The sequence below is a fragment of the Myodes glareolus genome, chromosome 2 (assembly GCF_982192425.1).
Source record: "Myodes glareolus chromosome 2, mMyoGla1.1, whole genome shotgun sequence".
Classification (NCBI taxonomy): Eukaryota; Metazoa; Chordata; class Mammalia; order Rodentia; family Cricetidae; genus Myodes; species Myodes glareolus.
In genome coordinates, this window is record NC_142027.1 from 131,023,310 (window position 1) to 131,038,700 (window position 15,391).

Genomic DNA, 15,391 nt, shown 5'->3' on the forward strand with positions numbered 1-15,391 from the left:
TATTACTTTGTAGGAATCATGTTCTCTTAAACAAAAAAAGGAGCTTATTTCAATTTTTTCAACCCAGAAACCTTATAATAGATACTTTTAAATAATTTTTTTTTATTTTTTCGAAAAAGAAGCTATCTTTTTTCATTATACATACCAATCCCAGTTCCTACTTCCTCCTAGTCCCTCCACTTACCCTCCCCCACCCCACCCCCATCCACTCGTCAGGGTAAGGGACTTTGCTTTGCGGAAGGTCCAAGGCCACTACATCCAGGATGAGCAAGGCGTCCATCAAAAGAGAATGGAAAACTGGTTCAGTAAAAAATGATTTTTGTTTGAAAAAGACAAGCAATTGTTATTTCATATGGTGATTAAAAGAACTTTCTGTTGGTTGTGGGGAATGGAGCTAGAGATGACTTGGCTGCTCTTAGGAGTACTAGACTTCTATTTTTAGCCCCCACGCCGCAGAGAATCACTGCTGCCTGGAACTCCAGTTCCAGGGAATCTGATGCCCTCTGCTGACCTCTGTAGGCACCTCAGGCCTCGCCTTATAACACAGACACAGGTGCACACACACACACACACACACACAAAAAAAAACATGCCACACAACATATACACACATATACACACATGCCATACACACATATACACACACATGCCACACACATACACGCACATATACATATACCACACACACACATACACGCACATATACACATACGCACATGTGCACACATAGCATGCACATACACGCACAGACATACACCATGCACACGTACACCATGCACACGTACACCACGCACACGTACACCCCGCACATACACATATGCACATACACATACACACACACACATACACACACATCTTTGTATCAGGCATGGTAGTTCACACCTTTACTCTCAGAACTTGGGAAGCAGAGGCAGGCAGATCTCTATAAGTTCAAGGCCAACCTGATCTACATAGTGAGTTCCAGGACAGCTAGGGATATAGGGAGACCTTGAGTTTTGTTTTTGGTTTTTCAGTCTTTAAAAGTTTTGTTAATTGCCCTTATGTATTTTGTGTGTGTGTGTGTGGTCGTGTGTGTGCTATACAAGGGTGAATGCACATGTGTAAGCCATAGCACACAGCTAAAGAGCAGAGGGGACTGCTTTGGGGTCGGTTCTCTCCTTCCACGTCATGGTTCTGGAGAGCTTAGGTCACCAGGCCCTCACCTACTGAGCATTCTGGCTGGTCTCTCGTTTGGTGATGTATTTTTGTTGTTTGTAGCTGCTGTGACAAATGTCACACATGTAGTTGCTAAAGTTGCACACACATTTTATTCTTGTTCAGACATTCCAAGGGAGTTTGTTTCTGTCTCTGTTTTGTTTTGTTTGCTTTTTCCCCGTTAAATGAAGCAGTTGACATAGTTGAGTCTCTTTCCTCTGGTCAGCTTCTGGAGGCTGCCTGTGTTCCTTGGCTCTCGGTCCCTTCCTCTGTGTTCACAGAGCGTCTCCCCAACCTTTATCTCTAACACCACACCACTCCCAGAAATCACCCATCCTCTTGATAAAACCTCTTAAAAAAATCTATTCAAAATGAAGCATTTCCAAGTCTTCCAATCAGCACCTGTCAACACAGATCTGTGGTCTGTGCATGTGAGGTGCCACGGAAGGTGTGGGATTTAGCAGCTCTGTGAATGGGCAAGGGCTGTGAAACAGCCAGGTGGTTGGAGAGCAGCAGATGTGCCTGTCACCCAGACACACTGCAAAGACTGAACCAGCCAGGCCAGTGCCGGGGCACCTTTTCCCTCAGGGCGAGTTGGCCTCTCCTGAGCACAGTGCAGCCGGGGTGGGGGGATCAGGCGGAGACACTGAGTTAGGCAAGATGGCCCTGGACTGGGTGTTTCAGAGTGCACCTCCTGCCCCCACCCCCTGCAGACACAGGGAGTCCCCTCTGATAGTTCTGACTAGGGCATTGACTCATTTTCTAGACGTCCCAGTGTAGGGTCTAGAGTTTTAACTCACAAGGACCTCAGTTAAGCCGTCAAGTGTGTGTCCATCCCTGTGTGGCTGGGAGCATTCCTCTGTTGAGTCTGTTGAGGCTGTCTGTCTACCTGTCTACCAGTCATGTTAGCCCCTTCATTGTTACAGCTTCCAAGCTGGTGATCCTGAGATGTTTGTATTTTGATTTCTTACGGTATTTTTTTATTACATTTATTCATCCAGTTATTTCATTTGGGGGTAGGGCGGGGCGCACACGCGAGACAACTAACAGGCGCTGGCTTCCTCCTTTAGTTTGTGGGGGACAAGGATTGAATTCTGGCTACTAGGTTGTCACCAAACACCTTTAGCCAAGGAGAAGACCTGCCACCCCAACTCCCTTGTTAAGAGTTGTGCTGAAATGTGCTTGGCATTTTATGTGTCTGGCTTTCTCTTTCTTGCATGGTTGAAACGCTTCTCTGTTCACTTTCTAAACAGGGATGGCATGTTTGTTTTCCAGGCATCAAGTCGATGATGATCCCGGCTCCTTTAGGCAAGCATTGCAGAAACATATTTCACGGGACATTCAAATGGTGAGGAGCTGATTCACATCCAGGGACTGTTCTAAAAGTGGCAGTTGCGTGTATTTTATTTAAACATGTTAAACTATGTGTCTTATGTGTGTGGGGGGTATGTTGTATGTCATGTGTGTGGTTATGTCATGTGTGTCTCTGTGGACATGTTACATGTCGTGCATCTGTGTGGGGGCATGTTACGTGTCATGTGTGTCTGTGTGTGGCCATGTTATGTGTCGTGTGTATCTGTGTGTGGGCATGTTATATGTCATGTGTCTCTGTGTGGGTATGCTATGTGTCATGTGTGTCTTGTGGGGGTATGTTATGTGTCATGTGTGTCGGTGGAGGATATGTTATGTATGATGTGTGTCTGTGGGGGGCACGTTGTGTGTCGTGTGTGTGTCGGTGGGGGGCACGTTGTGTGTCGTGTGTGTGTCGTGTGTGTGTCAGTGGGGGGGCACGTTTGGTGTTGTGTATGTGTCTGTGTGGGGGCATGGTATGTGTTGTGTGTGTGTCTGTGTGGGGACATGGTATGTGTCCTGTGTGTGTTTGTGTGGGGGCATTTCTTTGTTAGTGTGGTCACCCATGGAGGTCAGAAGAGGGCCGCTAACTAGAACTGGAGTTACAAGTGGTTGTATATGAATATATTTACATATGAGCAAGCACACACATAAATTAAAACAAGTATGTTTAAAGAATAAAATACTATGCCTGTGATTTTCCCGAAGATTCATAGACAGGACATGTAGAAACCATTTTCCTTAACAGACTTTTGACACCTTGTAAGTCATGGGATGTCTGCAACCTCCAAGTTCACTTGCTAAGTGGTAACTGAAATAATAGTGCCTATCTCAGTGGCTCGCTGGAAGAATTAATGGAAACAATGAAGGTGTGTGGTTAAGTACCCCACACATGAGTGGTCTTGTGGAACCTGGTGCAATGATCTGGTTTCTTCATCCCACCTTGAAATAAAAATAATGCCATGGTGAATTCTTAGACATTGGATAATCAGAATAAATGTTTTATGATTTTTTTAAAGCCATGGACCCACACAACCAAATTGGCCCCGTCTTCTTCCCCATGCCTTCATGGGAGTTGGGGGTGGAGTTAGAGGTAGAGGTGTGCTTCACGCTGGGATTCTAGATAGTCCTCCTGCCTTGAGACAATGTTGACTTATCCACAACCTCACGTGAGTGGTCTCCACCTGGAGATGGTTTTCCCTTTCGTGCGACTGTGGCACTGTGGAGGTGCTTCCGTCTTTCTCCAGGTGGTGTGTGTGCTGCCTGACAACAGAAAGCAAAGATACGAGGAGATAAAAACGTTTCTGTGTGTTGAGAAACCAGTCCCCAGCCAATGTGTGGTAGCATCGACCCTGAATCACGGAAAGAATCTCACAACTGTAGTCACCAAGATCGCTCAGCAGATGAACTGCAAGATGGGAGGTGCCCTCTGGAAGGTGGACACAAGGGTATGTGGAATTCTGTCTCTGGAAGGTGGGCACAGGCGTATGCAGGGTTCTGTCTCTGGAAGGTGGGCATGGGCGTATGCAGGGTCCTGTCTCTGGAAGGTGGGCACAGGCGTATGCAGGGTCCTGTCTCTGGAAGGTGGGCATGGGCGTATGCAGGGTCCTGTCTCTGGAAGGTGGGCACAGGTGTATGTCTGGTCCTGTCTCTGGAAGGTGGGCACGGGCGTATGCAGGGTCCTGTCTCTGGAAGGTGGGCACAGGTGTATGTCTGGTCCTGTCTCTGGAAGGTGGGCACGGGCGTATGTCTGGTCCTGTCTCTGGAAGGTGGGCATGGGCGTATGTCTGGTCCTGTCTCTGGAAGGTGGGCATGGGCGTATGCAGGGTCCTGTCTCTGGAAGGTGGGCATGGGCGTATGCAGGGTCCTGTCTCTGGAAGGTGGGCACGGGCGTATGTCTGGTCCTGTCTCTGGAAGGTGGGCACTGGCGTATGTCTGGTTCTGTCTCTGGAAGGTGGGCACGGGCGTATGTCTGGTCCTGTCTCTGGAAGGTGGGCACGGGCGTATGCAGGGTCCTGTCTCTGGAAGGTGGGCACGGGCCTATGTAGGGTTTTGTTTCCCGAGTTAACATATTTGTAGTGAAACTCAAGTGTCTACCCTTTCATTTAGTTGTTAGTTTTTTCTTGTTTTGTTCTAACCCAACTTACTATCTCTTGTACAAAAACTAAAAATCAAGATGGAGAAGACGATGTTCATTGGAATTGATTGTTTCCATGATATTGTGAACCGGCAGAAGTCAGTGGCAGCATTCGTGGCCAGCACCAAGGAAGACTTAACTATGTGAGTGAGCCCCAGAGGCAGATTCCATGCTAACCTCCAGGAGCATGTGGAAGGAGGAATGGGTTCCTCTCTCTAGACCTTCTTAACACTGCAACCCTCTAATACAGTTCCTCATGTTGTAGTGACCCACAACCATAAAATTATTTTTATTGCTATTTCATAACTGCAGTTTTGCTACTGATATTATAATGTAAATATCTGACATGCAGGGTATGGGCTATGTGACCCCTGTGAAGGGCTGTCTCCCCTCTCATGGTGTCATGACCCCAGACTGGAAACCACTGCTCTAGCCAGACTGACCTTTCCAGCTTGCCCCGTCTGGATGGTGTAACTGGAGACTGCACTTATGTTTCCTGGCAGCCCAAACCCAAATAATCACACAAAAACTATATTAATTACCACACTGTTTGGCCAATGGCTCAGGCAGGTTCCTAGCTAGTTCTTATATATTTTTTTCCTGGTTTTTTGAGACAGGGTTTCTCTGTAACTTTGGAGCCTGTCCTGGAACTAGCTCTTGTAGACCAGGCTGGCCTCGAACTCAGAGATCCACCTGCCTCAGCTGGGATTAAAGGCGTGTGCCACCACTGCCTTAGTTCTTATATCTTAAATTAACCCATTTCTATTAATCTGTGTATCACCACGAGGTTGTGGCCTACCGGTGAGGTTCCAGAGTCTTTCTTCTTTGACAACTATATGGCATCTGCCTGACTCTCTCTTCTTTCTCCCTGCATTCAGTTTAGTTTTCCCACCTAGCTCTATTCTGCCCTGCCATAGACCAAAGCGGCTTCTTTATTAACCAATAGTAATAAGACATATTCATAGCATACAGAGGTAAATACCACATAATCTCCCCTTTTCTGTCTAAATAAAAAGGAAGGTCTTAACTTTAACATAGTAAAATTACACAAAACAGGTATCAAGAAAGAATTAGTTACAATATTTCTTTGAGTCTAAAGCTTCATATCTAATTTGTTTTCATAACTAAGGAACACTATAATCATAATTATCTAGTTTTCCTCTCCATCAAAAACAGCAGAAGAATATAATATTGTCTAATTAAACAAAAAGTGCATTGTAAACAACTTCTAAAACCCTAGAATTAACAGAGACATTTTACTTCCTGAATAGTCACCCAAAGTTCTGTAATGTTGGGGCATCCATCTTTAGCCTATAGGCCCATAATATCTGGCAGACTTTTCCATGAAGCAGGAAATTTGAAAGAATGTTTCGTCTATATTGGCAGTTTGTCAGTCACTTTCTTCTGTGTCCTGCAGAATCCATGACAGACTCTTTCATGAAGCAGGAACCCCAAAGGACTGTCCCACCTTCTTTAGGGAGCTTCTTCAACAGTCACTTTTCTGTGCATCCTGCATGTCCAGTTCACATAGCATACGATCAAGCAGTCTAGTCAAGAGCAATTTCTTGCCCAAATGGCTAGCTTTGTCACACTGAAAGCAAATTCCATGAGTTTCTTCAATGCCCAACAACTTCTCTGAAGTAATTGGTGCTGCTGGAAGCAGACATGATCTACTGTCTAGAAAAGTCTAAGTTCTATAAATGCCATATTCTGTAGGTCTTTGAAGTGTTGAATATTACTAATCTAACTGAAATATATCTCTATATTTCTAGAAAACCCAGCATAATTAAAAGTTTGATTATTATAGATGACTATCCATTAATCTGTTAACTATATATTACATTTTTTTAAATGAGCTGCAAACATAATTACTTTAAACAGGAGCAGAAATACATATACACAGTGTAACAAAATTGACCTTAAATATGTATCAGTAGACCAAGATTCATACCAATGCAAAGTATTCATTTCTATATCATATCCCCCTTTAAATGAAAACATTTATGAGCAATCATTCTGGGAATTTGGGCATAGCTTTCTCCAAATTCCTTCCTGTTACTTGTTGGGCAAAGTATTTTTAGGGTTCATGGAGACCTTTTGGGGGTCTTGTCTCACCAGACCACATTAGCCCGGAAGGAATCCACAAGTTTCAATCCTCTGATAAAACAAAAGCAGAACATCTTTTCCAAAGTAACATATCCTTAGACCCAAATTTGGGATATGTATATGTTGGTTTAACTTAGCAGGCTGTACAATGAAATATCTCTCTGTAGCTAGCTCATTCACAGTCACAAAATTCAAAGAAAATATAATATACATAATCCAGACTCTTTGCATATTTTCCATCTTTACTTGGCTTTTTTACCTATTACTTTTTATTACTTATTTTATTATCTTTATTCCTTTAATCTTTGACTGTACTCTTTCTTCTCTCTCTCTTAAGGCCATGTACAATTATCCAACAATGTGACCCATTTAGAGGTCTTTTGATTTGTTTTGTCTGCATCTGTCTTTATTGAGTATCTGTAATCGTTTTCTGACCAGGAGTGCTTCTAAGAATACTAAGCGGAGTGGTTAGAACTAATGCTGCAACTTTGCTTGTTGACTCTGCCCAGTCAAATTTGGAGGTGGTATGTTCACTGCCAGCTCTGGAACCACCAGGTGGGAGCTGTGTTCACCATCTCAGTTCTGGGAAGCAGTTGGCCCATGCTGCCACCAAGTAACTTGCAGCATGCTGCCCACAATCTGTATTCAAGTGCTCTATAGCAGGACCTCCCAAAAGAGCCAGAGCCATTTGTGCCACCAGCACAAACCAGGAAGCTGCCTCTTAAAGGAACCACATAGTTTTTGATGCTAATGCTGAATCAGAAGCCTTTTCTTAAAGAAGCCATACCTCTGCTCACCATCAGAAAACAGTCTATCTGAAAATATGTGGCTGCTAAGAAGCCCCAATTGACTCCCATTTTTTTGTGAGTCTAGAAGCTCTTTTTTTTTTCTAAGGTCTTATGTTGATCCATGCCAGATGGTGGGCACCATTTGTAAATGGGAGACTGTGGTTGGTTTCCCAGCTCTCCAGACCCAAATCCACAGAAACTGTATTAATCACACACTGACCAACAGCTCAGGCGCGGTCCTAGCTAGTGCTTTTATATTAAATGAACCCATTTCTATTAATCTGTGTACCACCACAAGGCTGTGTCCTACTGGTAAGGTTCCAGCAGCTTTCTCCTTCAGTAGCTATATGGCATCTGCCTGACTCCACCTTCTTTCTCCCTGCATTCAGTTTAGTTTTCGTGCCTAACTATTGTGCCCTGTCATAGGTCAAATTCACTTCTTTGTTAACCAATGATAATAAAACATATTCACAGTATGCAGAGGGAATCCCACATCAGGAAGGATTCCTTTACTGTTTTCTTTACTATCCACCAGAAGCACACGTAGTAGTATGTTGGCATAGCCCTGTAGACCCATACACAGGTGACCAAAACAGGAAGGTAGACAGTCCAAGACCAACCTAAGTCATGTGACATGATCATTTCTTCAAACAATAAAACCTGTCAGCTGACAGCAGGATCTCTTCCTATCTGTTTAGGCATGGGAAGTTGGCACCCCATGGCTAATGCCATGCTCTATAGCTCTTGATTTCAAACCAATAATGTTCTTTTGTTCTGAGGTTTCTTTGGAACCAGAAAAATAATGTGCTATGGGGGGAAGTAGTTGTTGATGTGATTAGTGTTGTGTGTGTGTGTGTGCATGCATGCTTATGCATGTCGAGGTTAGATGTTGACAGTCTACTTCCATTACTCTCCATGTTACTTTTTGAAGCAGTATCTCTCATTAAACCTGGAGCTCATTGACTGGGTTGGCTGGTCAGCGAACTCCAGGAAGCATCCTGTCTCCACTGCCCCAGCACTTCAAGTAGAAGCTGGTTTTATCATGCCTGGTTTCTTCCGTGGGTACTCGGAATCTGAACTCAGTTCCTTGCACTTTCATGGCCAGCACTTGACCATATACTATGACCATATACTATACCATCTCATCAGTCCTAGAATGGGTGTTTCTGAGCTTGTCCCATGTCCAGATTTAGGGAATATGGCAGTAAAAATGTCAAGCCAGAAATGTTGACTCTGTCCTGAGGTATTAATTACCCATCAAGTGATTATAAGAAACAAATCTGTCATGTGACAGACCCCCCAGGGCCAGATGTGTTTACTCCCAGGAAGGGACTAGAAGCAAAGTCATGGGTGACTTGATGGACACGGATGTTGTCACAGCAGCTGTGGGTACTGAGAGACAAGCTGCTTTGTCCGACGGCACAGTTAATGTTTCCAAACTGCTTGCGTGTGTTCAGCTCCCACCCACCAAATGCCCAGATAGCGTGCAAGATCCTTCACTGAATCTTGTTTCTGATGGTGATACTGACTGGGGAAGAGGTGGTTGTGAATTAATTCAGAATCCAAATGGAAAAATAAGGTTTCTGATTGGTCAACTTCTCTGTAAACAGGTGGCACTCCCAGTGTCTCTTTCAGGATACAGCACAGGAGATTGTCGGTGATCTGCGGAGCTGTCTGCAAGGTTAGTGCCTGAGGAGGCTGGTGAACCTAACTCCCTGTCGGCAGTCTCGACAATTGGGCACGCTGTCCCCACAGGTCACTGGTTATGATTGAAAATATTTCCGTGTGTGTGCATGCATGTGCATATGAAGGCATGCATGCGAAGGCATGCATGTGTGCATATGAAGGCCAGAAGTCAACCTCGAGTGTTACTCTTTAGGACCCATCCTTTTGGCTTTTGGGGGGTGGTCTGTCACTGACCTGGAGCTCATGGTTAGGTTAGGCTGGCTGGCCAGGGAGCTCCAGGCCTCTGCCCTTCTCCACCTGCTCAGCTTTAGGATTTACAAACACACCCCATTATGTCTGATAGTTTTACATGTGTTCTGGGGACCAAACTCATATCATTACTGACTGAGCTGTCTCCCTAGTCTGTGTGTATCAGGGGTGGGGAGATGGTAGGGTAAGGATGGGGTCAGGGATGTCTATCCACCTAGCAGTGACTACAGTGGACTGTCCATCAGCCTACCAGGCAGAGTCTCCCTGCCTTATACTTGTCTATCTCAGGACTTCAGGGGAGATGAATGTTAAACCTTGGGCTATCCTAAGGTTGTAGATAGTGAAACTGCAGGAAGCTAAGGCACTTAGAAGATCAATCTAGAAGGTGTTAGAGTAACAGAAGCTGGCCTTCCTGGTTGCAGTGTGTTCACATACCTTCTCCCATTCCCATTCAGCTGCCCTGGATTCCTGGGTCGCAAACGAAAAGCAGGAACCCCAGAGCGTGGTGGTATATCGGGATGGAGTTGGGGATGGCCAATTACAGGCCCTGCTGGTAAATGAGGTTCGACAGTTCCAGAAGTTCTTTGCCTCTAGGTGGGTGTGAACCCCGTGAGTAGATGGGGCAGACTTTGGATTTGGAGAAAAATCTGTTCTGCAACCGACACAGTGAAAAGAACTTGGTACAACATGGGTTCAGTGCAGAAAACAAAATCCCCTCGTGCTTTTTGGCTTTTTTCATGGAGCCAGAAGATTGTTTGTCCCCTCCATAGATTTTTTTTTCCCCTTTATTGCCTTTCATGTCGTGGTCATCTCTGTCATTGTCTCCTCCTCCACCACCACCCTCTTCCCTTCTCATTCTTTTCCCTTTTCTGCCTTCATCCTCCCTCTCTTCCTCCCTCTCCCCTTCTTCTCTCTCCCCTTCTTCTCTCTCCTTCTTCCTCTCTATTCTTCCTTCCCCCTCCCTCCCTCCCTCCCTCCCTCTTCTTCATCTTCCTCTTTCTCTTCTGTTTTTCCTATTCCTCTTGCAGTACTGGGCACAAGAGCCTTGTACCCACTTAAACTTTTGATCCTCCTGCCTTGGTCCCCCTAGTGGGTAGGACCCCGGGCCTGCACCACCATGCTGGTTTCTGTTCCAGTATTGGTGTGGGAGCACTTATTCCTTTTAGAGATTGTAGCTGTCCATGCATAGGCATTTCCCTCCTCTGATCTAGACAGCCTGCCCTGCTGTGTTCTCTGTCCTCATCTGAGAGGTCTGTTGCCTAGGACAGCTGCAAAATGCCCCTGAGGTTGTGTGGAAGGAACCTTTCCCCTCTGTGGGAAACTCTGAGTGGATGCTGCTGCCTGAGTGGGAGCCCCGCTGTGTGGGGGAGGGGATCCCATGGCCTTTGAGCTCCCTCTGATTTTGCCTCAGCTATGATGTTCCCCACAGAATGACCCTTGTCCTCTTTTTTTTAAAGAGTCAAACTAACATTCATTGTGGTGAAGAAACGAATCAACACCAGGTTTTTTTATGATAATGGAGAGGAAGTTACAAATCCACCTTCAGGGACTGTTGTTGACCAAGTAGTGACCAGGGATGAGTGGTAAGCCAGCTCTCCACTGACTTCAGCAGACTCACTCAATTCTTCACTTAATAGCTGCCCTAACCCTGCCCCTTGTCCCCCCCCACCCCCTGTTGATTTCTGATGTATTTGAACAAGCAGTGCTGCCATTGCTTTGACAAAACACCGTGACCAAAAAGCATGCTAGGGAGGAAAGGGGTTATTTGGTTTACATTTTCACATTGCTGTTCATCACCAAAGGAAGTCAGACAGGAAAGGCAGGAATCTGGAGGCAGCAGCTGACGCAGAGGCCATGGAGGGGAGCTGCTAACTGGCTTGTTCCTCATGGCTCGCTCAACCTATTTTCTTATAGAACCCAGGACCACAAGCCCAGGGATGGCACCTACCACAGTGGGCTGGGCCCTCCCCATCAATCACTAAGAAATAGCTCTACAGGCTTGCTGACAGCCCAATCTTATGGAGCATTTTCTCGGTTGTGGGGTCCCCTGATGACTCCGGCTGAAGTCAGGACACAGTCTTAAGCAGTCTTTGCCGGGGAAAAGTCTTTGAGAAATCATGTTTGGTTTTGGGGTCACTTGAGTTTCTTAATCCAGTTTTCATGTCTGTGATCAAATAGTGATTAGTTTTTATGTGACCCTCGAGCCATTTTAATTATTAATCTAGAAGCAACCGTTGTGCATGTATGGACAGTTTGAAATCACAGATAAGTGTGACATCGAGGGCCAGATGAGATGGCTCCATGGGTAAAGTCACTTGGCCACCAAGCCTGATGTTTGCTCCCGGGATCCATGTGGTAGGAGAGCATGGCTCACCGTAGCAGCTTTGTGTCTGCCATTTGGAGTTTGAGCACATTCTGAGTGATCTTAGGGAATGGTGAGAACCTTATAGGTGAGATGTGTTTCAAAAGACACATGACCATTTGAAATGGTGCTAGCTTTGAGGCATCAGCAGGCAGTGTGTGAGTGTGTCGTGTCTGTGTCTGTATGTGTCTCTCTCTGGAGGCAGGAGCTGATGCAGAGATCATGGGGAATGCTGCCCACTGGCTTTGCCCGCACGCTAAGTTGGTGGGGAACGTTTCTCAATTGATGTCCTCTCTTCCTGGACGGTTAGACCGACATAGAAACTAGACAGCTTGGGTGTCTTCCTCGTCACTCTCCCACTCGACTGTTGGCCACAGGGTTTCTCAGTGCACTTGGCTGGCCAGAAAGCCCCAGGGATCCTCCATTCTCCATCTCCTCAGTGCTGGGTTCCAGGCGCGTCATCTGACACCCAGCTTTTGTTTTGTGTTCTGTGTGTGTGTGTGTGTGTGTGTGTGTGTGTGTGTGCTGTGTGCCGTGTGCCTGCACTCAGTCCTCATCCTTTCAAAGCAGGCATTTTCTTATCAACTGTAATCCCATGGGCATTACTGTGTCAATTCCTCTTCATGAATTTTCTTCATCAAACTGTTTCACCAGATGCATGGATTTCTAAGCTTAAAGGCATAAGTGGAGTCCCATAGTTTAGAAGCTGAATGCTTTAGCTTCAGATTCCGGACTTTTCCTTTCCTTCTAAAGTAAGCTGACGTCCGTCCGTGCCCTCTGCTCTCGCAGGTATGACTTCTATATTGTCAGTCAGACTTCCAACAGTGGCACCGTCACACCCACGCATTATAATGTCATCTATGATACGAAGGGCCTGACTCCAAACCAGGTTCAATGCTTAACCTACAGACTCTGCCACATGTACTACAATTTGCCGGTAAGCCCTGTGTGTGTGTTCAAAAAATAGTTTTCATTTGTCTTTAAAACAGCAATTTTGAACCATCTCTGAAAATGTAAACTTGGAGAAAGCGCCTGCAATGTTTGAGTTGCTGGACAGCTGAGAAAAAGTCTTTTCTGTTTCCTTCCTCCCAAAGGGTATCATCCGAGTCCCTGCTCCGTGCCACTACGCACATAGGCTGGCTTACTTTGTGGGGAAGAGCATCCGCCAAAAGCCAGCATCAGCGCTGTCAGACTATCTCTATTACCTTTAGCTACACAGGAAGCAGTGACATCAAAACCCACAACTGACACATTTTTTTCTTACATTTTTTCTTTTCCAAGCTGGGTGTTTTCCCCCTACCCTGCCCCCGACAGCTTATTTTCTTTAGACACGAAGGGGAAGCACGAGATAGCACAATTAGGGATGTATTGGCATGTGACATTTGGTAAGTGAATAGAAACAGCGCTGGGAGCTAGATATGGGAGATTCACTTACTAGCACTTTGGTGGGGATGGAAGTGTGTATGTGGGGGGGGGATCATAAAAAGATTCTGATGGATTTAAAATCCAGCAGCATGGGGGCACGTAAGCATCTCCCCACTTGTCCCATAAGGAAAACCAACAATGCTCTTTGCCTTTTTGTTCAGTTGGTCCCTGCTCCGGGGCCACCAGAGGCCTGTTGTCTGTGTGAGGCCATGGTGCGACGGTGTCTTCTTGAGTCAGAGACTTCCCCGTTGAACTGGTTTAAATGGCTTCAAATTTTTCTATGTATCAACTTGTTTTATTGCAGAGTTCTGTGTTTTGTTTTTTGTTTTTTTGTTTTTTTTAAGGGTTAGTTAGGATCAGGGATCAACTTTGAATACATCATAAAAGGGTGGATTGGAACTGTTTGTGTTGAGGGATGTAGGCTTTCTGTGTGAAACCTGTCTTGTAAGAAATAAAGCTAATTGTTTGTGAAAATCTATTATGAGAGAGGGGCTTCTGTTCCAAGTGGCACACGAGATTGCTCTGCATCTGGAATCAACACCAGAGACTTTGGGTCCACAGGCAGCTGTTGATCACTGGTACCAGAAGCCTTACATGCACCATACTTATGCACTGTATTCAGATAAGAGAGGGGCTGAAACCGACTTGGGACAAACTTTCTTTTCTGAAGACTGATTTTGGTTCAATACCAAGCTTAAGGTAGGACAGAATTGTCAAGTTATCACCGTCAGCAGCCCAGGTGTCCTCTACAGGCAATGCCGTCCTTGACAAGCCCTCCTAACATTTGTCAAAAATACATTGTGCCTCCCCCAAACCAACCAGAAGAGGGGCAGCAGACAGGGCAGAGGAAAATGGGCTAAAACTGTGAGTTGGCGAGGGTCATTCTGAGTGTTAAAGTTCAAATGGTTGCAGGAGGTGATGATGGGAGAGAAGGACTGACTTTGGATTTGTTTATCTTTGGTGTATGTGTGTGCACCACACATGTGGAGGTCACAAGACCGCGTTGAGTCCCTTCCTCCATTACCCATGTCTCTTGCTGAATGTGGAGCTCCTGTCTTTCCTTAGGCTTGTGGCCACCAAGCCTCAGTTACCCTACTGCCCCTTTAGTTCGGTTTGAGACTGTGCCCAGATTGTCATGTGGGTGCTGGCGATTGAGCCCCAATCTTCCTGTCACACAGTGCTCTTGCTGCCTCTCCATCCCTAACACAGGACTGTCACCTCAAAAGCAGTGCTTTGGAGCAGTGGTGGGTAGATGTACTGACAAAGAAAAAAAGAGAAGCAGAGAAAGGGAAGATGGAAGGGAAGAGCCAGAAGAAAGCATTCAGAAGCAGACCACAGGCTAGGAGACACAGGTGCTCCCACTGAAACAGAGGGTGTCAAAAACTGGCTAAAACTGGTATTTTAAGAAGGAATTGTAAAGCTGGGAATGGTGGTTGCCTGCCTTTAATCCCAGCACTCGGGAAGCAGAGGTGGGTCTGAGTTTCAGGCTAGCCTGGGCTACAGAGTGAGTTCCAGTGAGCCCCTGTCTAAAAAGCCCAAAACCCCAAGTAGAAGGACTTCTAGAGCTGGTGTCAAATGTCACGTGAGACTCACGGTCTCGGTCTCTCTGATCCCATCAAATTCAAGTCTTTTGGACTGGTGAGATTTTCCTTTGACCAGTGAACACCTGTGAAGATGTGGCTCTCCTTTACCTCTGCCACCGACCGTTCTCGCCTCACGCATTGATTCATTCCTGCTCAATGCTGAATTAAACAAGTTTTTCATTAAATATGGTGCTAACAAAAAATATAGTGTTAACTATAGTTTCTTTTGAAGTACCCTTCATTGGGTTGACAAAGTTCTTTTGAGTTCTTTAATTTTTCCTTTGGTGATTTTCATAAATGCACATATGTATATATATATAATTTCTTCACATATATAAAAATTTATTTTATATATACATAATATATTCTGGTTACTTGACCCCTCTTAATCATCTTCTGCCTTGTCATCCCCACTTCCTTACAAATCTCTAGTTTTGTCTAGGGTACTCTAGAATTTGTCTAGGGCCATCTGTGTGGCCCTGGGTTTCACCATCAAAGCCTGACATGCTCC

General features: G+C 45.5%; 1 protein-coding gene across 1 annotated transcript in view; it reads left to right on the forward strand.

Annotated features, from left to right (window-relative positions):
• The window catches only part of Piwil3 (piwi like RNA-mediated gene silencing 3), a 32,014-nt gene extending 18,239 nt beyond the window's left edge, over positions 1-13,775 (forward strand). The window contains exons 11-19 of the mRNA XM_087898176.1: positions 2,470-2,542; positions 3,792-3,992; positions 4,721-4,824; positions 9,186-9,256; positions 9,966-10,108; positions 10,254-10,263; positions 10,970-11,093; positions 12,662-12,809; positions 12,967-13,775. Coding sequence (XP_087754302.1) covers positions 2,470-2,542; positions 3,792-3,992; positions 4,721-4,824; positions 9,186-9,256; positions 9,966-10,108; positions 10,254-10,263; positions 10,970-11,093; positions 12,662-12,809; positions 12,967-13,083 — 991 coding nt within the window. The 3' untranslated portion in view covers positions 13,084-13,775. The remainder of the gene's footprint in view (positions 1-2,469; positions 2,543-3,791; positions 3,993-4,720; positions 4,825-9,185; positions 9,257-9,965; positions 10,109-10,253; positions 10,264-10,969; positions 11,094-12,661; positions 12,810-12,966) is intronic.
• Positions 13,776-15,391: the final 1,616 nt, after the last annotated feature.